Source organism: Chamaea fasciata, unplaced genomic scaffold (assembly GCF_029207755.1).
Source record: "Chamaea fasciata isolate MVZ Bird 193981 ecotype frontalis unplaced genomic scaffold, bChaFas1.0.hap1 SCAF_12, whole genome shotgun sequence".
In the NCBI taxonomy this organism is placed as follows: Eukaryota; Metazoa; Chordata; class Aves; order Passeriformes; family Sylviidae; genus Chamaea; species Chamaea fasciata.
Genome location: NW_027094097.1, coordinates 10,631,775 through 10,656,655, shown reverse-complemented (window position 1 = coordinate 10,656,655; position 24,881 = coordinate 10,631,775). Strand labels below are relative to the sequence as shown.

The 24,881-nt window shown below is 56.1% G+C and overlaps 3 protein-coding genes across 5 annotated transcripts; 1 reads left to right on the top strand and 2 right to left on the bottom strand.

The window, feature by feature from the left end:
- Positions 1-720: 720 nt before the first annotated feature.
- LOC136296064 (uromodulin-like) lies at positions 721-4,692 on the top strand. The gene is made up of 8 exons (XM_066194885.1): positions 721-856; positions 1,371-1,538; positions 2,132-2,337; positions 2,877-3,037; positions 3,245-3,490; positions 3,671-3,830; positions 4,120-4,264; positions 4,592-4,692. Exons 1-8 carry the CDS (start codon positions 721-723, stop codon positions 4,690-4,692), a joined length of 1,323 nt encoding a protein of 440 aa, XP_066050982.1.
- Positions 4,693-4,816: 124 nt separating this feature from the next.
- On the bottom strand, positions 4,817-11,069 carry ADGRG3 (adhesion G protein-coupled receptor G3). Its single transcript, XM_066194705.1, has 13 exons — positions 10,653-11,069; positions 10,196-10,225; positions 9,947-10,106; positions 9,758-9,866; positions 9,054-9,194; positions 8,843-8,965; positions 8,716-8,755; positions 8,534-8,634; positions 7,933-8,045; positions 7,499-7,782; positions 7,148-7,238; positions 6,465-6,751; positions 4,817-6,031 (listed from the first exon to the last, which is right to left on the bottom strand). The coding sequence occupies exons 1-13, from the start codon at positions 10,828-10,830 to the stop codon at positions 5,916-5,918; spliced, it is 1,773 nt and encodes a 590-aa protein (XP_066050802.1). The 5' UTR covers positions 10,831-11,069; the 3' UTR covers positions 4,817-5,915.
- Positions 11,070-11,526: 457 nt separating this feature from the next.
- Positions 11,527-24,355, bottom strand: ADGRG1 (adhesion G protein-coupled receptor G1). Of its 3 annotated transcripts, none has more exons than XM_066194596.1 (14): positions 23,994-24,355; positions 18,401-18,488; positions 17,473-17,898; positions 16,867-16,990; positions 16,638-16,785; positions 16,426-16,554; positions 16,089-16,205; positions 15,481-15,526; positions 15,029-15,129; positions 14,830-14,945; positions 13,580-13,854; positions 12,846-12,957; positions 12,361-12,629; positions 11,527-12,194 (listed from the first exon to the last, which is right to left on the bottom strand). In XM_066194596.1, the coding sequence occupies exons 2-14, from the start codon at positions 18,438-18,440 to the stop codon at positions 12,088-12,090; spliced, it is 2,010 nt and encodes a 669-aa protein (XP_066050693.1). In that variant the 5' UTR covers positions 18,441-18,488; positions 23,994-24,355; the 3' UTR covers positions 11,527-12,087. The 3 variants fall into 3 exon arrangements, with proteins under 3 accessions (XP_066050693.1, XP_066050692.1, XP_066050694.1); XM_066194595.1 differs by lacking the exon at positions 23,994-24,355 and adding an exon at positions 23,696-23,853; XM_066194597.1 differs by lacking the exon at positions 23,994-24,355 and adding an exon at positions 19,497-19,686.
- Positions 24,356-24,881: the final 526 nt, after the last annotated feature.

Here is a 24,881-nt window from a genome sequence, read left to right as displayed (position 1 = left end):
CTTGTCCAGCAGTCTGGCGGTCGCAGCTGCTCAGGGTCAGTGGAGGGGGTATGGGTGGGCTGTGTGAGGGGGCTTTTGGCACTGGCTTTGCCCTTCTCTCAGAGCACGGACAGAGCACTGCTCAGCCACCAGTCCTGGCTGACTTGCAGCTTTGGCTGACTCCACATTTCTCATAAGGAGTATCTGGCATCCAGGGCTAATCCAGCACTGTGCCAATAATTTCCTTAAAGAAATGCACTATCTGTACCGACAAAAGAGATTGACTTAATCTGTGTCTTTTTGACACTAATTTTAGTCATGTTCAAGGCTTTGGGTTTGTTTTATTATCCTGTTGTCTCCTTGTTATAGTTGTGGTTTACTGGAACAGTGAGGATCCTTTTGCAAATCCTAACTTTTCAAAAGAACTGTAGTGGGAAGAGGGTAACTCCTTTCCTCTTTGGGGAGCCCAGACTGATGCCTCAGCTGTGCAGTTTTACTCAAATTGCCACTGAACTGTGGCTTTATCACTGTCAGCACATCCCTGTGGGTCTCAGGGCTGGTTTCTCCCACTTCCTTTCTGGAATAGCTACCTAAATTCGGGATAGTGTTTGACCCTTGCATTAACCTGATGGAAGAAGGCTGATCTGGCCCTTTGGAGTGGAAAATGACTTTGGGCCATGGAACCTAGGAAATATAGTCCAGAAATTATTTCACCCATGCTTGAGGATTCAGCCTTTCTGAATGAATGCAAACATCTCCAGTGAGCATGATAAGAAATCCGAGTTATCCAGAGCCTACTTGTTTTTCCAGGAAAGGATTGTGAGATGTTTGCTGCTGCTCTCTGTGCTCTGCCTGGCTGGCTGTGAAGGCAACAAGAGTGAGTCTCCCTGTGCCCTGTCCCTGCTGGATCATGGATGGGTAGTATGGAAAGGAAAGGTCAAACCTTCACCTGATCCATGTTCAAGTTCCTCATTCAGGGTGCTGCTGAAGGCTGATAAGGAGGAACAATAGAATAAGGCTCAGTGAGGCATAAACTGGGGTACAGGAGCCTGCAAAATAGGCAGAAACTGCTGCAAGTTGTCCACCCCAGCCACAAAGGGTGTGTAACGCATGGAAATGAGCACAGGTGCTGCAATGTGCCACCGTGCTCTTGGTGACAGTGACAGGCCCCAGAGCTCTGGTCCAGATTACAGCCAGGCTGAGGAGGTCTCACAGCCTCCCAGCAAGGTGAGGCAGCAGGTTCTTCCTCAGATGTGTCTGCTCTGGCTCCAATGAGGATCTCAGCCCTTGAGAGCCGTGCAGAGTTTCCTGCAGTAGGTTGAGCTCTCAGAGCTCTCATCAGGGAGATATTCATGCTGCATTTCATCTTTCTTGCCTTTCCTTTGCTGCAGGTGAGCTGGCGAGTACCCATGGCCTGAGGCCAGGGGTTGCTCCCCGTGTCAAGAGGAGCCCAGACTCCTGCCTGCCAAACCCATGCCAGCACCAGGGGCAGTGCCAGGTGACTGTGGACAGAGCAGTCTGCAGCTGCAAGCCAGGCTTCACAGGGGAATTCTGCCAAGGTAGGGCTGGGAATGCTGGTGAGCCCTCCCCAGTCTGTCCATGGGCGCCAGAGGGAAGGGTGATGGGCACAGTGCACTGGTGTTACCATTGCTCTCCACTCCTGGAGCACATCCCAGCTCCTGGTTCAGGTGCATTCTGCACCACTACAACCATACCCTGGCTACAGGCTGGTACAAGATCCAGCCACGGGCCATTTTCTTCTTCCCCAAAAGCCTTAATTCCTTGGCTGTGCCATGGTGTAGCAGGGCATGCTGCAGAGCACAGCTGCCTCACAGTTTCAGAACAAGCACAATCACCCTGGCACGGATACAATGAAGCCCCTTCCAGACACTGGCTAAAAACTGTGTCTTCTTCTTCTGAAGGAGAGGGTCCCTGGCCCTTTGGTGCCCTAGACAGACTGGGTATTGTGTGGACAGCCCTCAAAATGACCAGGCTGTCTTTTGCACAGTGTCTCTGAAGAGCCCTACAGCAGCCTGCACCAAGGCTGGGACGAGAGGCTGCTGAGCTCAGTGGGACTGTGCCACCCTCTAGCTGGCCTAGGGCTCCTTCAGGCCTCTCCCTTATTGCTATTGCAGATGGCTTTTTCCCCCAGATGTGGTACTGAAATTGGCCTGTGAGGAAGAGCACATGAAGATGATGGTGAGGAAGGAGGTGTTTGAGCTCTTGAAAATCCCACTGGAGCTCATCCATTTGAGGAACCAGGCATGCAAGGTCTCAGAGAAGAAAGAAGATGGTGAGCTGTTTTTTGCAGCCACTCTCACAGGTGAAAACCACACTGCCTGTGGATCAGTAATCCAGGTGAGGATCCATAGTTCCAAAGCCAGGAGAGGAGCAGGCATAGTGATGTGGGACAGCAAAGGGCAACCCCAAAGGCTTTAGCTTTTTTATCTGGGTGCTGAAAAGTTCTCATTCCCCTTGAAAGTCTTCCCTGATGATGTCAGAAAGCTCTTCTGCCTCCACCAAACCCCTGCTGGCAGCACATTTTGTCTTATTTAGGAGAACTTGGAAGCCTCATTGTGAGCTGGTAACAGCCCTCAACTTTCTGGAGACATCCTCTGAATTCTGCAGCCTTGTACCCTTGGTCCCTGACTTGCTTCATGGAGCAGGAAGGGTGCAGATGAAATGGTCCTCTAGGTCTGCATTGCACAGAATAGCCCTATGCTCACCTGTGCTCACTGTACTGACTCCTGTGCCAGCAGCCCCCAGACTGAAACAAGCTGAAACCCCAGCAGATATCCAGGCCTGGACCAGCTATAGTTGAGTTGCGCCTTCTGAACTTACAGCTCTGTGTATGGCTTCAGTCATGGTCTGGAGACTTGGTTTCTGTGTCATTCCAGCAAAACAGCTCCCATGTCTCATACTCCAACACCATTGAGTCAGAGCAGGAGCCCCACAGGGCCATGATCTCCCGGAGTTTCCAGCTGGAGGTGCACTTCTCCTGCATCTACGCCTACGAGCAGGTTGTGAGACTGCCCTTCGCTCTCACTGCTGTTGACAAGTGAGTGTCCCATCTCACCTTGCTGCTGACATGGTGTCTTTGAGCTTGGAGAAACATAGATTCGGTGAGAAAATTTTCAAAGGCCCTGGGAAGCCCTGGAGTGCTCTGTAAACAATGCCAGACACTGGTGGCTTCACCTGTGCTATGTCCTTCCCCCCTCTTTGTTCTGTTTGTGAGCTCTCATCCTCTCCTCTCCTCTCCTCTCAGGCTGGTTCAGTTTGTGGTCAGAGAAGGACACTTCAACGTCAGCATGAGATTGTACAAGTCCCCCTCTTACCTGGAGCCTTACCACCTGCCAAGCATGGCTGTCCCCCTCACAGGCACACTCTATGTCCTGCTGAAGATAGAAGGGCAGCACCAGCTCAAGTACTTCCTGCTGAGTGTTTTGGACTGCTGGGCCACGCCGAGCGTGGATCCACACCAGGACACACAGCACAAGCTCATTGAGCAGGGGTGAGTGGAGTGTCCCCAGCACATCCAGTCTCCTTGCACCACAGTGTGTCAAGGACTGAGGCAGAAATTGGCCTGGTCAGTTAAGCCTGTGGGCTGCACCTAGTCCCTGCGGGATGTGGTATCTCAGGCTGGGATGCTCCACCTCGTTTGCCACCCACTGATCCAGCCCTCATGTCCCAGGTGTCCCCATGACGAGACGGTGACCTATCTGAATGCCATTGGAGAGAGCACTGCTGCCAAGTTCAGCTTCCAGATGTTTCGGTTTGTTGGTTACCCTGAGGTGTTCCTGCACTGCCGTGTCCAGCTCTGTCTCCCTGATGGCCCAGAGCCCTGTGCCAAGGTGAGCTCCCTTGCTGGTCTGCACTGTGCCCTGGGTGGGTGTGGGACCTCCCTCCACCAGCTCTGCTTGGAGAAGGGGCTCTGCTCTGGTTTTGGGTGCCTCACAAAAAAAACACCTCCAGAATCAGCAGCTCAGCCCATTGCCCTGAAGCAAAGGTGCAAGGGCCTGAACCCACCAGTGACCTCCTTTCCCTCTTCCCTGCAAAAGGAAAGGAGATCTACAGGATGGCCCAGGTGCAGGGTGCTTGTCCCCTGCCCTCCCATCACCCTTCCTTTGGCTTTGTTGGCAGCAATGCCCCAAGCACGGGAGGAACAGGCGGGCTCTGGCAGATGACTACAATAGGATTGTCTCCTACGGGCCCATCCTCCTGCTGGCTGCTCCTTCCTCGGGAGCAGAGACCCGTCATTCCAGCACTGACCAGCAGGACCCGGCGGGTACGTTTGTCCTCCTGAGCACCGAGGTCAGCCCAGGCGATCCAAGCAGCAGCCTGGGAGCAGGGCTGGGCGCAAGTCCACCCACAGCATGGCTCAGAGCAGGCATGCATGCTGAGCTGTAGGCAGCAGGGGTGGGTGGAGGCCATTTGAGGTGACCAAGTCCTGTTAGTGCCCTCAGGATCCCAAAGTACCCCCAGCTCCTGTGGCTCCTGCCTGTCACAGAAGATGACCTCCCTGAATCTATCCCCAGTCAGGAGATGCCTCACCAGGGCTCAGAGCTGGCTCAGGGGACCCAGATACACAACCAATCTCTCTCCTCTTTGGCAGGACCCAGCCCGTGGCTCTCCAGGGCCCTCATTCCTCTCTGTGTGCTCGCTGTGCTCTCTGTGGCTGCTGCGGCCGTCAGCGTAGGGCGGCGAATGATTTAGGAAACAGCTGTTTCCCAATAAACATGACAGGAGCAGAGAGGCTGGTGCTGTGTCTTTATGGGTGTTTTGGGGAAGGGGGTAATGGTTGGATGCAAACAATGCTTGGAGGATGCGGTGCATCACAGTGTTTATTTCCCAGTAGCATCTCTTGGACCTTCTCCCCTCTAAACCAGAGTATGTACCCAGGGGTGGGAGAGTCCTTCCTCCAGCTTCCCTCTTCCCCACAGAGTCACCCTGGCATGTGGGGAGATGAAAGTACCCCACTCTAGATACCTGCCCTACCAAAGGTGGTCTTTGCATAGTTCTGTGCCACACAAATGTGGTGTTGGCAGAGAAGGGGCTGCTTTGTGCACGCACACGTGTGTGTGTGTGTGTGCACCCATCCATTGTGATTTCTCCCTTCATTCATGACATTTCGCTTTTAATTCATGGCAAATTGTCAGCAAGACCTTTCCCATTGATACATCCCTAATGTAAAGCAAATAACAAAGAATATTGTAGGTATTAAAGACTAAATTAAAGACTAAATTCACAGTGCTCAGACAGCTGGTAGGGATTTAATACCAAAACAAAGATCAGGAGAAGACAGCAGTTGCCCTGCAAGGCAGCTGTATGTGCATTTTGGCTAGAGTACACTGTCCATGATGGAATTGCTGCTAGCCCCAGAGGCTGTTTCGCAGGAAGGACATGCAGCAGATCTCTGCCAGGGAGCAAGGAGATGTTTTGCAAAGAAGCTCATGGGTTTCCTCTTCTTTTTACTGATTCCCAGATGCAAACCTCCCACATCTGGGCTGGAGCAAGTCAATCCTTTCCCACCAGTGCCAGGAAACTCACTGCCAGGCTGGTTCGGCACCAAAAGCCATGTCTAGCAAAGAGGGTGATGGCTCCATCATAGCTGAGGGCAGGTGCTTTGTGGGCTTCCTCCTTGTCCCCTGGGGAATGAGATCAGGGGTACCTCAAGACCATGGAACTGCAGCCTGGAGGGACTTTGCAGAAGCATCATCTCTGGAGCTCCTTGTCCAGGGCAGCCCACCAGGAATGAAAGGGACAAAGCAAAGAGCCCCGCTGGGGTGGATCATGCCCACTGAAGGGTAAAGTGAGGCGTGGTTAACTGATCTTTCCCTCCATAAGGAAACTGCATCTGCCAGGATCGAAGATTGTTCTCAGTGGATGCAGGGGCAGGCAGGAAGAGAGGTCCAGCCAGGAGCTGGTCCAGCCAGGAGCTAGTCCTGGGAGGCTGTGGTGTTTTTGTCATGTCTGATGATGTAGGAGAGTGAACCAGTGGCCTCCTTTGTCTTTGGGTAGTAGAGGATGACCAACCAGATGAATATGAAGATTCCTGCAGGGAAAGGAAGACAAACACTCAGCAGCAGCAGGAGACAGTGGGAACCATCTTGCCAGGATGCTAATGGCACTTTCCTTCTGCTTCCAGGGGATTCCCTTAGCTCACTCCTGCCTTTCGCACTCCTTCAAATGAACCATTTTGCTGGGACATGCCCTGAGTGGATAATGTTCCTAATCCTCTGCTAAGGAATGTCTTCCTTGGAGGAAAACCACCACGGGTGGAGTGGGTGTAATTGGGAGCCATGAGCAGCTCCGTGCTGGTGGTTGGGATCTGCTGCTTGATGTGCCCTGGAAAAAGGAAGGGCATGACAGTGCTGGGAAGACACTGGTGCCTTGGGATCCCTGGTCAACCCACAGCCAGGCTGGCTCCTGCCTCCTCCATCTTCCCCACCCAAGCCCAGGGAACCCAGCTCAGGGTGACTGCTGACCTTGGAGAGAGTTGAGGATGGTGAAGAGGTAGAGCAGAGGTGTGGAGGAGATGCCATAGGTGATGAATACCAGGGCCCAAGTGGCTCCCAGCAGGCAGAAGAGCCCTGCTGCCACCAGAGCCACCTTCCAGGGCTTACGGTATCCCTGCACTGCCCCAGTGCCCTGCAAGCTGCAGCTCTTGTGGGTCACCACCCCGAAGATAGCCATGTTGAAGAGGAAGATGAGGCCAAAGTAGCCACAGTTGGTGATGTAGTGGACCAGAAGATGTTTAGAAGTGATCCAGCACCTGAAAAGAGACAACTGTGGTGCCTCCAGCAGCCATGCAACCCTCAGCAGCACCCATGGGAGCCTTCCCCTGGGAAGATTTTCCAAGGCTAGGGTGAAGCAGGGGGTCAGTAGTGCCCTTGTGTTGCTCAGCTGGGAGGGAGCCTGGAAAAGCTCCAGGTGGACCTTGGACATCCCTCCATGACCTGGAGGGCTGCAGGTGTGACTGAGGAGGCTCAGCACGAGAGGTGGGGGTGGCTGATGTGTTGCAATCACAATTAAGGAAGCAGAAGCGGAAGCATGGTGCAAAGCCAAACCAGATGGGTGCAATCCCTGGCCACTGCACTCCTGGCATGCCTGAGCTACCCCTCCCTGTGCCAGAAAGCCACCTGAGCCCTGTGGGCAGTGGCACACGTACAGGGCTATGACCTGTTGGTCAGTGGTCTGGATGTTGTATTCTCCATAGCTGCCAATACCTCCTGCCACTCCCACCACGAGAACAGGGAAGCCTGGAAGAAAGGAGACACAGTCACAGAATTATTTATGTTGGAAAAGACTCCTAAGATCATCAAGTCCAGCCATTAACTCAGCACTGCCACATGTCCCCAGGTGCCACATCTACACATCTTTTGAACACTTCCAGGGATGGTAACTCCACCACTGCCCAGGGCACCCTGTTCCAGTACCTAACCATGCTTTCAAAGAAGAAATGTTCCCCAATCCAAACCTCCCACTGACCCTCTCACCCCCATCTCTCGTTGGTGCTCACCCCAGCCAACCAGGCACAGCTTTCCCAGGTAGTGGGGGATGTAGATGCCGAGGACCTTGACAAAGAGGAGGTAGAGCTGACAGCCCTCCAGCGCCGTCCAGGTGAAGCAGCAGAGCAGGCAGTAGTGGGTGAGCCCCCCCAGGACCTTACAGGTGTTTGGGTGGGTCCTGCCAGAGAGCCCACTGTTGAGCAGGAAGGCCAGGTTGAGGAGGAACAGGCTGCCCACGAGGTTCATGTGCAGCCCCAGGTTGATGCGGACGGTCTCCTCAAACCTGAACCTGCACCTGAGTGTCCCCACAGGGACCAGGAAAGGCAGGGGTCACAGGTGAGCAGGGCCTCGTGCTGTACCACAGCAGGCCCATGCAGAGGCACTGGCATTCCTCACATCTCTCCCAGCCTGAACAAGCCCCCGTGGAGCTGCTGGCACGTCTCACCTTATGAAGATGCAGAAGGCCATGGTGAAGACGGAGAAAGCCATGGCTACACCACAGCCAACGGTAGCAACAGCCATCAAAGCTTTTGCTGTGGAGCCATCCAGAGCATGGTTCTACCAAACATGCAGATGTTGCGTTAGACAGGCCCTGGACCATCCTAGAAAACCTGAGCTGCAGCTATCTGAGTCATGGGGCTGATTACCCCAGTGGGCTGCTGCAGAGACCCCATACCAGCCCCCAGAAGATCTTCAGGGGAAGCAGGTGAGTGGTGGCTCAGCAGAGATGCTCTGAGGTGGAGTGAAGTGTGGGTGAAGTGGGACCACTATGAGCACCCTCCTGGGAGTCTCCACCAGGTTATGGGACCTCAAGCCTTGCTGTGCCAGAGCCTGCACAAGGCTGGGGTGTTTTCCAGCCTGTCCTGCTCAGATGACCTGGTGCTGTTCTCCTGAGCTGGGGCTGGGCTTATTTTTGGGACCATGGCTTTCCTGAGAACAGCTATAATTGTCCCTGTGTGGCTACTCATGATACCCAAGGGGACACAAAAGTGGGCAGGCAGCACTGCCAGGATACAAGCAGGAGCTGCAGGAAGGGGGATCGTCACCAGTAGGAGGGTGAAGAAGGTGAGATGGTCACAGGAGCAGACTGTCCCCTTGTCCCCGGGCTGTGTCTCACATCCACTGCGGCACCAGCCTCCTGCCTGCCCTGCAACAGGCACGGGGGAACAGCTGTGAGTGCTGGTACAGCACCTGTGCCCAGCCCCACGCCTGCCCCAGCCAGCGGTACCTTTGCTGGGATCCCAGAAGACACACTGCGGGGTGACACTCTGCAGTGGGGGAGAGCAGCGTCAGCCGATGCCACGGGGAGGGGCACTGAAGGGGAGGGAGATGGAGGGCGGGCAGGGCCGGCTTACTTGGGGCAGCTTCCTGTGGGTGAACGTGAGCTGTACAGGGTCCTGCAGCCCCGAGATGCTGCTCTCTCCCACTGTGACACCCACCACGGTGTTGTCCAAGACCTGTGCTGTCTGGTTGGCTTCCTGTGGAGGGGAAATGCTGCAAGAGCTGAGCTGGTGGGTAACAAGTGCTGGTGGCACCATGAAGGATGCTAGCAATGCCAGGCTGTACCTTGAACATGCCAAACTGCTGGATATTGAGGACTGTCACCATCACAGGCACTGTTTGGCTACCCAGGGACCGGAATATCTCCTTGGGGAGGTGGATTTTACCTGCCTTCCCCTTCTTTGTGGTGTTCAGCCTGCTGGGGCCCTGCGGCAGAGAAGAACAGTGAGAGGTTGTTGCTGCTGGGTCACATCTCTGTTCAGAGCCCACCAATCTTGCTCCAGGCACAAATTCAGCCCTGCCCAGATGGGTTTGCTCAGCAACATCAGCAGGAGCCCTGAGGGCAGAAGGGAAGAATCTTATCCTCAACACCCAGCATCTATGGGGGCAGAGCTGGGAGTGGGACCCAGCAAATTCTCTACCCACCATCACACATGGTTCCCTGGGACATCCAGGGCCTGGGAGAACGTCTGGGTGGGCAGGAGGCACAAAGTCACACATGTCTCTCCTCTTTTCCTACCTCACACTCCCCCTGACTACCTGGTCTGCTGGGATGGCTCCTTGGGGAGGGCTCTTTCCTACCAAGCACCACTTCACGTGACTCCTTGCCAAGGGACATTGGAGTTGATATGGGCCCAGGATGCAACCCCACAGAGAGGAGGAAAAGCACAGCAGGGCACAACAAGCCCTGGGACAGGGGCTGAGGGACTGAGGGATGCTTGGAAGATGTGGGACCTTCCAAGCAAGGGAGAGTGAGGGGCACATCTCACCGCTGTGGGGGAGAAGGTGATGAGGACATCACGGGTGACAGCCCTGCTGACATTCAGGAGCAGCGTCTTGAGCCCAGCCAGCCATCGGTGCCGCCCCAAGTGCAGCAGCCTGGAGGACAAGGGGGCTGTGGGACAGGTGGACATGGGGACTGAGCCCACAAAGCCTGTCATGGCCACCCCTGCCACTACCTGAACCAGTGCTCCCTCAGGCAGGCACAAGCGCGGCTCTCAGAGTGCCACAGCTCCGGGCAGTGCTGGGACCAGCGGGGGTTGCGGGTGCTGTTGCCTGGGTCCTGCTGCTCCACCGTTATATTGCAGCACTCATGGTGCTCATCACCCCGATCCAGGTCTGGGGAGGGTGGGAGCTGGTGACCACTGGGCACCACAGCACTGGGTGGGCACTGGGAGCCAGGGTAGGAATGGGAGGGGACCACTCACCAGAACAGCTGTTCCATCCTTTGGCGATATCTGGAAGAGGAGCATATGGAGAAAGGAGGGGAAACATCATAATCTAGGGTCAACCCTCCCTGTGTCCAGAGGGAAAAGGGAAGAGAGAAAGCAGGAGAATCTGGCAGGCACCAGGTTTTAAAGGAACAGTCCTGCAATTATGTGGGTTTCAAAAACACCTGGACTGTGTCCGCCCTGCTAGAGGGGCTCACAAAGGAAACCCTGGACTGCTGATCCCAGGTTTTAAAAAAGCCGTCAGCAACAAAGCCCCCAACTCTGCTCACCTCTGCACATCCCAGTGGAGATGCTCCCCTCTAGCCTGTCCACATTTCAGGATGAAATTCCCGCGTGGTCTTTTGTTGAACACCTTCCCATGGGAAAACCTTCCCACAAAGCCCATGCACCCCCTGTGCTAAGGATGCCTGTTCTCCCTTCATCTGTCACTCACCAGGCAGCAGCAGGAGCAGCAGGACAGTGCCCAGGAACAAATTCATGCCACTTTGTGGAGTCTCCTGGCTGCCTCCAGCCATCCCACCACACTCTGCTCCCCTTGTGCTTGCAGCTCTGCTCCTCCCCAGGCTCCCCCAGGGCTTGTGGCCACTTCTAAGGCAAGAGCTGTTCCTCATTTCCCTTCTGGGAACCCCTCCCGTCTTCCTGTGGGCTGGCAAGTGACCTCCTGTCCCAGGTCACATCAACGGCAACAACCGCCAGAGTTTTCTGCGCAGCTCCTTCCCACGACCAACTCTGGGCTTTGTGCTTTCCCTTTCTCCCCACATCAACTGCCAAGGGGTTGATGGCTCTAACCAGTCCAGCAGATGCTGGAGCATCCTCATCCTAAATTTGGCATCATCACAAGCCACCAGGACGAAGCATCCCCTTCCTGGCAAGGTCCCCCTGCCACAGCTTGGTGGAGGGGGATGATCCACAACCAGCTGGAAGGGGAATAGTGGGGTGGGAAATGTGGTTCACAGTTTGCAAGAGGCACAGCCAGGACAGTCAGATTCTGCCTGGCCCCACAGCCACCGAGGGAATGATTCCCATCCTTTGATGTTGGATGCCTGTCCTCCACCAGCCTCCCCTTCTGCTGGGTAGTGACAGTCCCCAGAGACTTCCCAAGCCATGGTATCTCCCTCCATAACACCAACCCCAACGGCACCAGGCAGCCAGTGCTCTGCCAGGAGCACCATTATCAGTCCCAGCTCAGCAGGATCCTGTAGGGTGAAATGCTGGGTCCTACCCCAGAAATGGGATAACCCAGAGGAGAGATGGATAACATCGGAGACCCCACCAACGAACCAAGCAGAGACCCCAGCAAGCCACACTCCAAGAGGAACAACTTTAATGGGCATGAGTTTGGTGCGTAGGCATGCTCACTGAACTCCTACATCACCTGAAAATAGACATTCAACAAAATAACAAAAATAGATTATTTCAGCTGCCTGAGGGTGTGGCAGGGGCAGAGTCATTCTCTCTTTCCTGGGGAAGGGCCCTCATGGTGACCACCAGCAATGGCTGAAAATTGGGCCTTTCCCACGCATCAGCCCTGGCCTCAGGATGTGGGAGGGCACATCCAAAGGCACTGGGGACCCTGTCCCTGCCCCTTCCACTTTTTACAGCCCCCACTGCCCAAGTAAGCATCCCTCCCTCCCGCCCCAAGGGCGCCAAGCCAGTCAGTCAGGATGGAGAAGCCAGTCAGTCATGATAGAGTGGGTGGGAAAACTGGGGAGGGGGCCAGCAGAGGTGAGGGGTGGCCAGCCCCACTGTGGGTTCCTGGGCTCCTCGTAGCGCTATGGGACAAGTGCAGTAGCAAAGCAGATGGTGTGGTCCTTCTTGTGGCCATCCTTGGCGTGGGGAGCTCTGGCACAGCACGGCCACCACGGGGCTCAGCTGCTGCTGGGTTGCAGCTTGGCACTGTCAGAACTGCTCTGAGAGTCAAGGGACTTCCTTGCCTGCAGCACCATGGTCCAGTACCAGAGGAAGATGAGGAAACCTGGCAGAGGGAAGAGGAAGCGTGGGTGAGCCCCCTTGAGGGACAAACAGCAGTTGAGAGTGGGCCATCCAGCCTGCCAGAGCTCCTCTTGCATACCATCACCATCCCGCCAGCACCCCGTGAAAATCCTGGTGCCCTTTAGGGGAGCCCAGAGTCACAGGCTCACCTTGGAGAGAGTTGATGATGGTGAAGACGTAGAGGGAGACGAGGCAGAACACACCAGAGGTGAAGGAGAAGAAGATCAGTGCCCAGGGGATGCCCAGCAGGATGCTCAGCCCAAAGAGGGCCAGGACGTGCTTGAGCTTGTGACCTTTCTTGTTCTGCCGGAGGATCTCCCGTACCATGGCCCCCAGCATGACTGAGTTAAAGAGGAATACCACGCTGAAGAAAGCCAGGTTCACGGTGTTATGGATCAGGGGGTCCGTGATCCAGCATCTGGAGGGAGGAGAAAGGGCAGAGGGTTACACTGTGTCCTCCCACAGGGTCAGGAGGAGGGGCTGGGAGAGCACAGAAGTGTGGTGCCAGCCCAGCGCCCAGGCAGGGGGGATCCCCCAGCACAAAACCCAGGAAAAGCCTCAGGCCATGGTGAAGGTTCAGCCAGCTGACTTTACCTATGACCAGAGGCCAGGTAACCCATCTCCCATGACTTACATGGTTGCGTTGGTGGATCTGCCATCAACGGATTCATAGATGGGAATGGAGAAGGGGCCATAGTTGGTCCAGCTAGCCAGGAAGATCATCATCACACAGAAGAAGGGCAATCCTGGGTGGAAAGAGCAGAGTGAAGTGGCTGCCCTGCTCCCTGACCTTTGGACCTTCTGGAAGGACTTGTTGCCCCTTTCTCCCTGCACAGAGCACAAGCCAACATCCTCCCTCCCACAGGGAAACCAATACAAACATACAGCAAGAGCACCTGGCATAAGCCCCAGCCTGAGAGGGAGCAGTGCTGTGCTGACCCCAGCTGGGGACCTCCCAGCGATGTGGAGCTTTAGGCTATAAAAGATCATAAGATCTTCCTGCCATGGCCTCCAGCCCAGGGCATGGCAGAGAACCATGGGCACTTCCTGCATCCAGCCCATCTCTCTGGTCTGTCCTGGATGTTTCTTTCAGAAAGAAAGGATCCCATTACTATTTAAAGATCTCAAGTGGTGGCTCTCACAGGTCTCCATTGCTGAGTGATCCCCCAGGATGACCCACCCTTGCTTTTGCACCAGCTTCTGCTCTCAGCCTTCAAGTCTCCTTCTCTACCAAAGCTCTTGACAGACAGCTACTCCCCTACAGCTGTGTCTCCATCCCCATCCAGGCCTCATAACCAGTGGAAAAGACCTACCCGAGTGCCCCTCCACCCCGTGTCCTCAGGGTGTCTCTGCCTGCCCCATGCTCACCCCAGCCAGCCAGGCAGAGCTTGAGGAGGAAGTGGTCGTGGTAGGCGTTGAAGACTTCAATCACAAGGCGGTAGAGGTTGTAGCCCTCAATGCCCATCCAGGTGAGGCAGCTCAGGAGAGAAAAGTGCAGGAACAACCCCCCAACCCTGCAGATGGCCTCGCTGTTGCTGGCAGCCAAGTGCTCGGAGATGAGGAAGGTGATGTCCAGGAGGAAGATGGCGACCAGCAGGTTCATGTGGATGTGCATGCTCGTGATCTGGTCTCGCTGTTTGCTTCTGGAGAATGAAAGGGAGCAGAACTCACCACCACACCTGGCCAGCACCAATGGTGCCCACAACACCCCACAGCCCTGCATGGGGAAACTTGAAGAGCAAGGACACTCTTTGGTAGTGCTAGGGACTGAGAGAACAACCCCACAGGAGGGACCATCCATCCCATGTGCAAATCCAGCCCCCTGCAGCTGAACCTGCAGTGAAGATGCTCAGAGGGCTGAATCACTTTTCCTATGGAGACAGGCTGAGTGAGTTGGGTTTGTACAGACTGGAGAAGGCTCCAGAGAGACCTTAAAGCATCTTCCAGTGCCTAAAGAGAGCTGGAAAGGGACTTTGAACAGGAGCATGGAGTGACAGGACAAGGGGGAACGGCTTCAATCTGAGGGCAGGTTTAGATTAGATATTCAGAAGAAATTCTTCCCTGTGAGGGTGGTGAGGCCCTGGCATAGGTTGCCAGGAGAAGTTGTGGATGCCCCATTCCTGGAATGGTTCGAGGCCAGGTTGGATGGAGTTCTGAGCAATCTGGTGTAGTGGAAGGTGTTCCTGCCCATGGCAGGGGGGTTGGAAATGAATGATCTTTCAGTCCCTCCCAACCCAAACCATTCTATATTTTTGTGATTCTGTGATTTCAGGTCTGAATCATCCACTTAGGATGGGTGACTTGACTCAGGAGAAGACACTCATGTTCTCCTCCAGGTCCTTGAAAAGATCTTTGCAGACTTCTGCTTGCTGCATCCGTAACAACCAAGAAGATTTTTCCAAAAACATTGAAAAGAGCTGGTGTTTCTGAGCACCTTACAGGAGACCTGACCAAGAGAGTGGATCCTGGACAGAAGAACTCTGCTTTCTTCAAATAAGGCTCCTTCATGATGCTTATATCAAGGCCACAAACTGCTTGGAGAGCTTGTGTCCACCCTGGTGTTCGTGGCCAGGGACAGGACACAGACAGGGAGTGTGGGGTGAACCATCAGATTGTACCTGAAGTAGAGGAAGAAAATGGTGCAGATGGATGCCAAAGCTGAGATCAGGCAGCCAACGTAGGTTATGATACTCAGGTAATTCCTGTGTACAGAGGTGATCTCTGGAGAGGATACCTGAGGAAAAGATGGAATGAGAGATGATGAGGAAGAGCACCACTGGGAATTATGTGAGGGATCTGAGGGAAGCTGCTACCCACCATGAGCACAGCAAAGTAGGTGAGGTGGTTGCACCTGCATTCTGTCTGGCTGCTCCCTGTCACTGTTGTACACCCGTAGCTGTCCCAGCTCCCAGAAGTGGCTGTGCAAGAGAAAGGGAGTGTCTGGTGAGCAGCAGGAACATCTGCTGTGGACTAAAGGTTCTTCAGGGCAAGGTGTCCATGGAAAGAGGGAGAACAAGAGTGGGGGGTCCCAGCTTGTCCCAGGCCAAGCACACATACTCAGATAGACTCCTCAGCACAAGAACTCATCCGCAGGGAAGAGGAAAGCTCTTAGGTTAGCAACGGAGAGAAAAACTGACATCAGCCCCGTGGGAATGGCTTATGGAGATGGAGCAGGGAAGGGAGGTGCAGAGCAACCTCCACCCTGCTGGTGGGGCTGTGGTACCTTGGGAAAAGGGCCTGACTTCACACGCGAGGGCAGGGGCACTCACCAGAGGCATCCTCCTGCCAGAAGACGCACAGTGGGGTTACGTTCCTCTGCAATGACAAAACCACAGGCCCTGGTCAGGACGCAGCTGTGGGTTTGTTGCCTGCCCAGCACTTCTGATAGGGGACAACACGGGGCAGGAGACAGGATGGTCTCAGGAGACAAACTACGACTTGGATAAACCAGACTCCCCCTATGATGGGAGTGGGCTCCAGGCAGAGACCACTCTATTAACAACTGATGGAACAGATATCTCCTCTCAGATCCTCTTTTCCAAACAAAGTGTTCAGCTTTGATCAGGCACCTGGCAGAGCCATGAATGAGCCAAGGGCCTGCTAACACTGAGTGTACCCCAGCCCTGGTGACAGTGCTGGATATGACACATCTGCCATGAGGCATCTCCTGGAGAGAGGAAGGCAGTGCCACCACCAGTGCACACAGTGGAGCCATGATCATGATACAGCCCCAGAAGACACAGCAGACCCTGCCCAGGCAGGCCATGGGCATGGACCTGCTGGATTGTGCCCACACCCTAAGCTGGCAAGGCCTGAGCCCTCCTTCCCCCTCCATTCCTGGTGGGATCAGGTTCTGTGAGGCTGTTTCCCCACCTACCGGCAGCTGCTCGTGGAAGAAAGTGAGGACCACTGGGTCAGAGAGGTTGGCCACCACTGTGTCCACCAGGGAGATGCTGACTACCTTGTCACCCAGGACGTGGCTGCTGTTTTCATCCTGTTGGAGAAGAGGAGGCAGTGGCAGTGTGGGAAGGGAGAGCTGCCAGGTGTGAAGCAGAGGAGAGTGCCCAAGAAGAAGGTCCCATGACTTTACCTGTCAAGCTTTTAGGTCATTTTTGAAGCATCTTCTCTCAGTGAGCACCAGCACTCTGGTCTGGTGGCATCCCTGCAGCCCAGTACCAAGGGTGATCCCACCATGCCATTCACGTGGGCATTACCTGGAACATGGTCTGCCTGTTGATGTCCATGAGCAGCACCCTGTGCTCCACCACCTCCTCCTTCTCCTTCACCATCATGAACAGACTGCTTGGCAGGTCCACTGTGAATCCCTGGACCTCTCCACTCTCCTGCAAAGAAAGACTCATCAGGAAAGAGGTTGAGAGAGAGCGTGATGGGCCAAGAGCACTAGGGCAGACTTTCCAGGACCCACCTCTCTCTGGGAAGCAAAGGTCAGGTGCTGAGGAGCCCGACTGGGCTGGACCCTCAGGACAGTCGCATGCACAGTGGCCTCCCCAAAGGTCTGGTTTTGCCCTTCCAGCTCCACCTTGGCCAGCATCTTCTCCAGCTCCCCAAGTTTGCTGTTGGGGAAGGTGCACAGTGAGCTGGGTGCAGTGGGCATGCATTGGCAGCAGCAGGAACGGGGTGAGCTGGGAACTCACCGCCGCAGCCTCTGCTGCTCTGTGGCTCCCGTGGCAGGCGCTGGGGGCTGGGCAATGAGGTCATCCAAGGCAGTGAGCTGCTTCTCCACATCCTGCTCCCAGACAGGCATGCTCTCTGGAGAGGCTGGTGAAAAGGAAATGCCATGAAATGTATGGGCAGAATTGGCTTCCTCATGCCCCAGGCTAACTGGCAGAGCCCTGGTGGGAGCAGAAAGCAGAGGGCTTCAAGGTGACCCCAAGCCAGGAAAGCTGCTAGTGACCCCAACCCACAGGGCTTTCCTGCCACCCAGAGCTCAGCTCCCACTGAGGCCATGGGGACCTCATGGTGGAGATTGGACCCTGAGAAACCACTGCAATGACCTCAATTTTCAAGGATTTTAGGCAGCATTTTGAAAAATCTCCATTTTTAGGGATGTGGGGTATCAGGCCCGTCTTTGGGCTGCTTCAAGAAAACCTACATCCCCTTCAATCACCCTTCAGCCATCTTCATATCACCAGGCTAAACCATACACTGAGAAACAACTAACTCTGATGATGACTAGGGTACAGGCTGGGGGGATAAAACAACCCTTTAATTTCCTTAAAACAACACTAAATTGCATTTACCAGGGAAGAAGTACTCATCATTAGCATGCAGGGAGGTGTTCTTCCCGCCCTTTATGAAATAGGACACATTGAAGATGTAGGCTTTGGTTCTTTCAGTCTTCTGACTCTCCTGTCCCCGGGGGATGCTGCTGGATGGGTCCCCACCCAGGAGGATGCTCTGCTTCCCATATGCCAGCTGCAGGGTCCTGTTGGACTCAAACCAGTAGACGCAGAAGCGGTACCTGCCCAAGGTGGGGGGCAGGCTGTAGTTGTAGTAAGAGTTTCTCCGGTTTGGCAAAAAGGGCCTTTTTATTATCAGAGCCTGGGCTGTGTTCTTGATGGAGATGGTGGCAGGGCCGTGCTGGAAGATGACAGAGCTCTCCTGGGTCTGGTTTCGGTCACCGCAGAAGCGGAAATCCTCCTCCCTGCGGCCATGGGCTCCCACCCCTGTTTGTACAGGCACATGGAGACAGGGATCAGCTGAGGGACAGCCAGCCCCGGCACACATGGCAGCCCTGCAGCAGCTGTCACACGTGGCATGCCAGGCTCTCCACCCCAGTTATCCCAACCCTGTCCCACAGGCTGTGTGACACCAGCCACGTCCCCAGTGTCACAGCCATGCTGCAAGGATCTGCCAGGGCCCCTCGGGCAACAGGACCTCCTGTCTTTCAGGGACACCCTCTCCCGTCTACCACTGCCCACATCAGCAGACACTGAAAGAGGACCTTTCCATTCCCAGAAGGGATGTATGGAGACCATCTCCTTCCCCTGAAGAGGACACATTCTGCCCAAGAGACCCACCAGAGGCCCATCATCCTATGAGATGTTTTACTTCTGTGGAAGCCTTGGTTGCTTACATCTCGTGGTGCCCCACAGCCAATGTTTTGGGGCTGCCAGTTACTCCCACCAGCCCAAACCCAGCTCACCATCCCAAGGAATGACAGTCTACCTTGGAGGGGGGAGAGAAGCAGCAGGAAGAGGACCTTCATCCCGGGCAGCTTTCTACTTTGGCTTGGCCTTCAAGGAGACAGCAGAGCCTGAAAGGGTATAAAGGGATGGGGCCACCTGAGTATTTGAGTATCCGCCATAGCATGAGGGCAGGGATGGAGAGCAAAGGCTGTGCAGGTGGCACACCAGCTGGTGTTACAGCCAGCTCCATGTTGTCTCTGCCTCCAGGAGGACCCAGGACCACTGGGCATCCAAGCTGGCTGTGGGCTGGAAGGATGGCTGAGGCTAGAAACCCCTGAGCTCTTATCATGGAGAGAGTGCCCCACCACCCCAGAACAGGCTCCAATCAGCAAAGAATCCACATAGGAGGTGTCCCCTCTTCTGCTTTTAGCTCCACATCTCAGTTAACACCCTGACTTGTTATCACAAGTGATAGGAACAGAAGGAAACTGTGGTTTCCTAATTCACCAGCCCTGAAATTATTTCCTTGGAGGAGTTCAGCTCCTGCAGATTAGCTGGGGAGCTGTGCACATTGCAAACCACTCCATCGTTTCAGCCTGCAGAAACAGGTTCTCCCAGGCACATCTGGCAATGCCAGCACAGCAACCATGGCTGCTCAAGAACCAGCTGGGCCACATCCTGTGCAGCCCATTTGCCCATCCCTTCATCTGTCACTCCACTCCACCACCCTTTTCTTTATCTTTGCACGAGGACAGGGCTTCTGTGACTTACATCCAGGCCAGCGCTGAGCACCCTCAAGTGCTGCTACAAATCTGCGCTCACCCAGCCACAGCCTTCACACATACAGCCTTTTTCGTTGTGCTCTCTGCCTGCCCCAGGCCACAAACTGCATCTCCTGCTCTGCTGGCATGCACCAAGTGTCATCTCCTTCTCACCCTGCTGTCACTTCAACCATGGGACACACCCTGCCAGGGTCTGGCAACCAGCAGTAGCCCCCCCAAGGGTGGGACAGCGTGGGGGCTGCCGGAGGAACTGGCCCAGCCCAACCCTTGTCAATGCTCAAAGTGAAGCCAGCATCATTTGCCACTGCTGCACCCCACTCTTGCACTGCTCTCAAACACCTCCTCAAAACTCACCAAGCTGTCCAGTCCTGTTTTGTTTGCTGTGAGTAGGTGCCGGGGCACCAACCAGCATCACCTGCAAAGGTTTACAAGCTCTCCCAGATGCTCAAGGGCCATCAGATGCTTAAAAACTCATTAGCAGATTTCTCCCACCAGCACATGCTTTGTCTGGAAGTTTCTCTAGCCAGCAGAGGTCCTGCACGGGTGAACAGCCCACTTGCCACCCCTCCCCATCTGTTTCTTGTGACAATTTATCATCAGCACACGGGGTCTTTGGGTTGTTAATTAACCGGCTGCAGTGGCTGTAACTAGGTGACACTAACGAGGTCTCCCAGTGTGAGCTGGGAGGGTATGGCACAGGCATGACTTGGCAGGAGTAAACGGATTTGGATGGGGCTGGCGTCCCAGGGCCTTGCCACGCACTTAGGAATCACGCATATATATCCAAAAAACATGGACCTGGGGTGGTAAAATGCTGGTGGTGATGGGAAACACCTGGATCTCTTAAAAGCAATGAGCTTCACGTGAATGCCAACCATGTTGAGGCAGCACAGAGCTGGCAGGCCAATAAAGCATCGCCTCTGGATGGGGAATGCTGAATCCTAATGAGGCTTCAGCTCATCCCACTGTGCTGACATCTTCAAGGTTTTATTGGGATGGTTGGAGGAGAGGATCAGCCCCTTTCAGCCGTTACTCAACCGGGACCAGAAATTCCTGTGGGAAAGAGGGTGGAGGAGCCGGTATTTCCCCTCCGAGCCCTGTATGGTCCCGCTCACCCTGACTCTGATTGCCGTTTCCTGAGCCGAACAATAGCAAGAGAAAATCCCCTGAAAATGGTTTCACAGTGAGGAACCACAGCTTCCATCCAGGCTGGCAGTAAGCACAGCAAAGGTAGCCGGATGTGCTGAGTTCTCGTCAGGGCTGAATCCCGCCTCGTCATCTTCCCATGCCCGGATGGCAGTGGGGAAAAATTCCTGGCTTGTCCTCAAAATCAACCAGATGATGTACAAAGAGGGGGCAGACACTCTGCTAGGGCTGCACAGCTTGGGGCAGGCTCCCTTACCAACACAGAGGAAGGCTTATTCCCAGGCACCGGTTCTTATCCTCCCATCACCGTTAACATACTGGTCTTGGAAAGAAAAGCCAAAGCATTATATTGAGGTCTCTAAACCTTAGGTGAATGAGGGAAAAAAAACTACTAAAAACCCCACAAAGCCTGGTGTTTACTACCACCCTGCTGCTTTCTGGGTGACGTGGCAGCAGGTATTTAAGCATTTGGAGGTGGCACGTGGCTTTTGATATGACGTTTTTCCCAAGCAGAAGAGAAGATACTCTGATGACTCAAACAAACACCGGAAACACGGAGATCCAGGGGCTTTTATCTGTTTTCCTTCCAGGTCCGTTAGGAAAGTGACGCTCTGTTCCTCGAGATGGTAATGACTCTGAAGCTCGTCACTGCAGTGAGTTACTCAGGCAGGGACTCAGCAACATGATGAGGAAACTGGCACAGAAAGACAAGCCAGGACGGGCTCCCAGAGATGCAAAACAGCTTTGCACAACCATCATAGTAGGGACAGAAGAAAATGTGCCCTGGGCCTGGAGCTGTCCAAGGATGTGAGGACCCCATTGGGGTCCCCCTGCAAAGGGATGCCCCAGAGTCAGTATATGAGTGCTTCACAAAGTGCCCTTGTCCTTGGCCAGTGGTGCGTGTCTGCAGGGGCCAGCCACACGTTATTCATGGCATTGGCATGTGATTCCCGGCACCGGTGGGTGGCCGGGGCCTACGGGGAGCATTTGCTAATGCCCAAGGATTCGAGGGCAGCTGCACTGTGCCAGTAGCCCAGCTGTGCCAAGCTGTGCCACGGGGTGCTTCAGCTTTTCCCAGGCCATGGCACTGCACAGAACACCCAGAACCTTCAAGATGAGTCTTGCCAACAGGATGAAACCAGATCTGATAGTGATTCCCACGGGAGAACCACAGCTCCCTGCCAGATCTGTTCTGTTCTCAGCCAGCCACTGGCAGCCGTCCCTTCCCACAAAGGCATGGGGAGAACCAAGGGGAGGCTGGCACAGGAGCTGCCAGTGCGTGGGGCTCCTGAGACGGAGCATTTGCCTAGAGCTGAGTTTTGACATTCAAAACTTTTTTTAAAATTTCCATTTCCTAGAAAACACCACAAACAGAAATATCACAGTAAACTAACCCAGCATTTCCTCCCATGCAAGGGCAACACGGCACCTGGTTTGGTGGCACGCGAAGACTTGCAGCTTCAGCTGCAGCCACACACACTCTGCAAAGGACCAGGCACACCTGCACTGGACTGAGGCTGATGTGACACAGTAACAGCGTAGTGCAAGGACGTCTCTGGCCATCTCTGGCCACAGGGGGTACAGACAGTTGTCCCTGCCACGCACTACCACCACACAGTCTTCTTTGAGAGCAGCCCCATTTCTCCTCCTGCACATCCCCCTTCCAAACCACTCCCCTGGGTTTCAAATGGCTCCCAAAACACCCAGTCCACTCCCAGGTCTTTTCTCCCTTCACATGAGCAAGGTCCTCATCACCTGCCTTTACTGTAGGTGCCAGGGAAGGGAGATGCAGCGCAAAGTAGCTCACAGCTCAGGACCACCCCAAATCAGGCTCCCAGGTATTTGGCACAGAAAGCAAGTTGCTGGAGCCTAATGAGGGCAAAGTCTGCAGCACCCAAGGAGCCAGGTAAGAGACCGTGGGCCTCCCGGGTTCCTGCCAAACCCCAGCTGTCGGATGAGCTGATGAGAAAGGAGCTGGTGAGCCCAAGCGCTCGTGAAAGGAGGCGCCAGCAGGCTGTGCCCAGCTGGTCCCGTGCAGACATTGGCACGCTGGGAGGGACCCAGCCTGCTGTTTGTAAACCACACAGCTCTGACCCTGCACCCACGGGTGCCACTGCAAGGTGCAGGGATGGCCAGCCCCAGGGATCCCGGTTCAGGCAACACACAGTTGCTTGCAAACCTGTTACTCTGTGAATAGCAGCCCCCAGGCCGCAGGATTAAGAGCTGGACTGCAACCAACTATGCAGCATTTTCAGTCCTTGGCTTAATTCACATGGGAGCTGTGAACCCAGCAAGGGACACGGCAAACCCCACTGTGGCTGCAGTCCCAGGCTCAAAGGATTTGCCCCCACCCCCCTCTCTAAAACACTCCTGGCTCCCTGCTGGTGGTGGAGCTTTTGGTGGGGGAGAGGAGGGGGGTTACTGCAGCCCTCAGACCATGAAATGAGCTTTGGCTGCCTTCCCTCCACAACAGCCATTCGGACTTGCTGCCAGGAGGTTATTCCAGGAGACTTCATTTCGATTCTCCAGCTGGTCTCACTGAGTTTTGCTGGTCTCTCTGGAGGCGCAGCACAGACAGTGTGTAGAGACCACCCCAAGCATCCGACATCCCATATCCCGCAGTGACATGCCAGGACCGGCAGCACCAAACTGGGATGTTGCAGGAGGAATCCCCTCAAAAGGCATTTTAGGGTAGGGAGATCACCCTGTCGAGACATGCCGGCGATCCCACGGGATGCTGCACCCTCCGCCGGGAGGGGGAAAGGAAGGAATGGGGTGTGCTGGTGGTTCCCATAAAGTGGGAAGCAATGGCCACACACCGGGCCGATGGCTGGGGCTTCGTGGACCTCAGCTCTGCCGCTGGCAGCAGCCCGGAACAGCCGGTCCCGGGCAGCTCAGGAGGTTTTGTGGCTCCACATCCCAGGAATTCAGCCTGGCTCCGGGGCAGGAGAGTGTGAGCCCCAAGGAGCCGGCATGAAAGTTGGTTTCACAGATAACTGGCACCATAGCCACCAGCAGAGTCCCCGGGCCCTGCCCAGCCGGACGCATCCCACCCACGGCTGAGCCCCCACACCCACCGGAGCGGGGTGCCGCTCAAGCCCCCCACAGAGACCCCTCCGCTCCATCCATCCAGGCTGCTCCCTGCCCGAGCAAACTGGGACGCTGCCCGGTGCCACCATCCGCGCGGAGCCCCCGTGCCTCCCAGCCCCGCTGGGCTGCCCCAGCCCCGGCTGACGGCGCCCTGTTCACTCGCCTCCCGTCGCTCTGCCCGCTCCCGGAGCGCCGCAGCATCCCCTCGGCTCCCGGTGCCGGGAAAACGCCCCTCAACGCGGCCTTTGGGACCCCCACGGCGGACACCGGGCTCCCCGATCCTCCCTCGTCCTTCCCCGGCTCAACCGCTCCCATACCTGGCCTCGGGGCGGGCTCGGCTCGGCACCGCCCGGCGCCGCCCGGCACCGCCCGGCTCCGCACGGCACCGCTCGGCCGGGCTGGCACGGCTCGGCACGGTTCGGCTCAGCACCACTCCACACCTCGCAGCCCGGCTGGCTCAGCGCGGTGCCCCGGGAGCAGCGCCCGCCCCGCCCCGTCCCCCCGGCGGGCGATGACTCAGCGGGGCGGTACCGGGACTGCTCGCCCCGCTCCGACCCCTCCGAGACCCCCGAGATCTCTGCGGGAGCCGCGGGGTCACCGCCGTCGGTCACGCACCTGCCCGGCTCGGCTCGGCCCGGCTCGGTCCGGTTCAGCTCGGCACGGCACTGCACTGCACGGCACGGCTTAGCACCTCGCAGCCCGGCCCGGCTCAGAGCGGTATCCCGGGACCAGCGGCCCCAGCCCGTCCCCCAGCGAGACCCTCCGAGATCGCTGAGGGGGCTGCGGGGCCACTGCCCTCGGTCACGGCACCCGCCCGGTTCGGCTCGGCCCGGCGCAGCCTGCGAGTACCGGGCTGCGAGTACCGGGCTGCGAGCACCGGGCTGAGAGCACCGGGCTCCGTCCCCCCGCCCAGCCGGCACCGGCACCACGATGGGCTGGGGGACCTCGGCTGGGGACAGCCGGGCGTGCCGTGTCCCATCGCCCTTCAGCTGCGGGCTGGCGGGCATCCAGCGGCGGGCCGGGGCCGGAGGAGCTGGAGCCAGGAGGCTGCACGCCTGACTGCCAACGGGATTAAAAAATAACAATTAATGGGAAAACAGCCGGGACGGAGTGTCCCGGTGATCCCTGTCCCGTTCCCCGCAGGGTGTGAGGGAGGAAAGGAGCAGGGCAAGGAGCCCAGATCCCAGGAGAGGGATACACAGCACTCCTCTGGAGCAGGTGGGCTGGGATGTGGGGTGTAGAGCCTGGCTGCGACCACAGGGCCCTCGCCACCCACCCCAAGGCTGGAGATGAGCACCTTGTCGCTCAGTGGGAGCTGAGGCTGGAAGCGTCGAGGCAGCGCTGTTGGAGTGGGTAAAGCTGGTGCCAAGCAGCGCCTGCATCCAGCCCTTTGTGTGTGCCCCGGGAAACAGCCGGGCTGGAGAAAGCCGAGACGCCGGGAGCGGAGGGAGCAGGGCGGGGGGGACGGCTCCGGGAAGTGCCCTGGGTAAATAGTTGCTCTTG

Excerpts from the sequence above, each read along its gene's own strand:
- LOC136296064 (XM_066194885.1), top strand. The coding sequence starts at position 721 with ATGAATGCAAACATCTCCAGTGAGCATGATAAGAAATCCGAGTTATCC. Across the intron at positions 857-1,370 it reads TGGCTGTGAAGGCAACAAGA|GTGAGCTGGCGAGTACCCAT; the intron begins GTGAGTCTCCCT and ends CCTTTGCTGCAG. Across the intron at positions 2,338-2,876 it reads CCTGTGGATCAGTAATCCAG|CAAAACAGCTCCCATGTCTC; the intron begins GTGAGGATCCAT and ends GTGTCATTCCAG.
- ADGRG3 (XM_066194705.1), bottom strand. The coding sequence starts at position 10,830 with ATGAGGAACAGCTCTTGCCTTAGAAGTGGCCACAAGCCCTGGGGGAGC. Across the intron at positions 10,226-10,652 it reads GCTGCTCCTGCTGCTGCCTG|ATATCGCCAAAGGATGGAAC; the intron begins GTGAGTGACAGA and ends CTCCTCTTCCAG. Across the intron at positions 10,107-10,195 it reads AGGATGGAACAGCTGTTCTG|ACCTGGATCGGGGTGATGAG; the intron begins GTGAGTGGTCCC and ends CACCCTCCCCAG.
- ADGRG1 (XM_066194596.1), bottom strand. The coding sequence starts at position 18,440 with ATGAAGGTCCTCTTCCTGCTGCTTCTCTCCCCCCTCCAAG. Across the intron at positions 16,786-16,866 it reads GAGCAGCAGAGGCTGCGGCG|CAAACTTGGGGAGCTGGAGA; the intron begins GTGAGTTCCCAG and ends CTTCCCCAACAG. Across the intron at positions 16,206-16,425 it reads ACAGGCAGACCATGTTCCAG|GATGAAAACAGCAGCCACGT; the intron begins GTAATGCCCACG and ends CTTCTCCAACAG.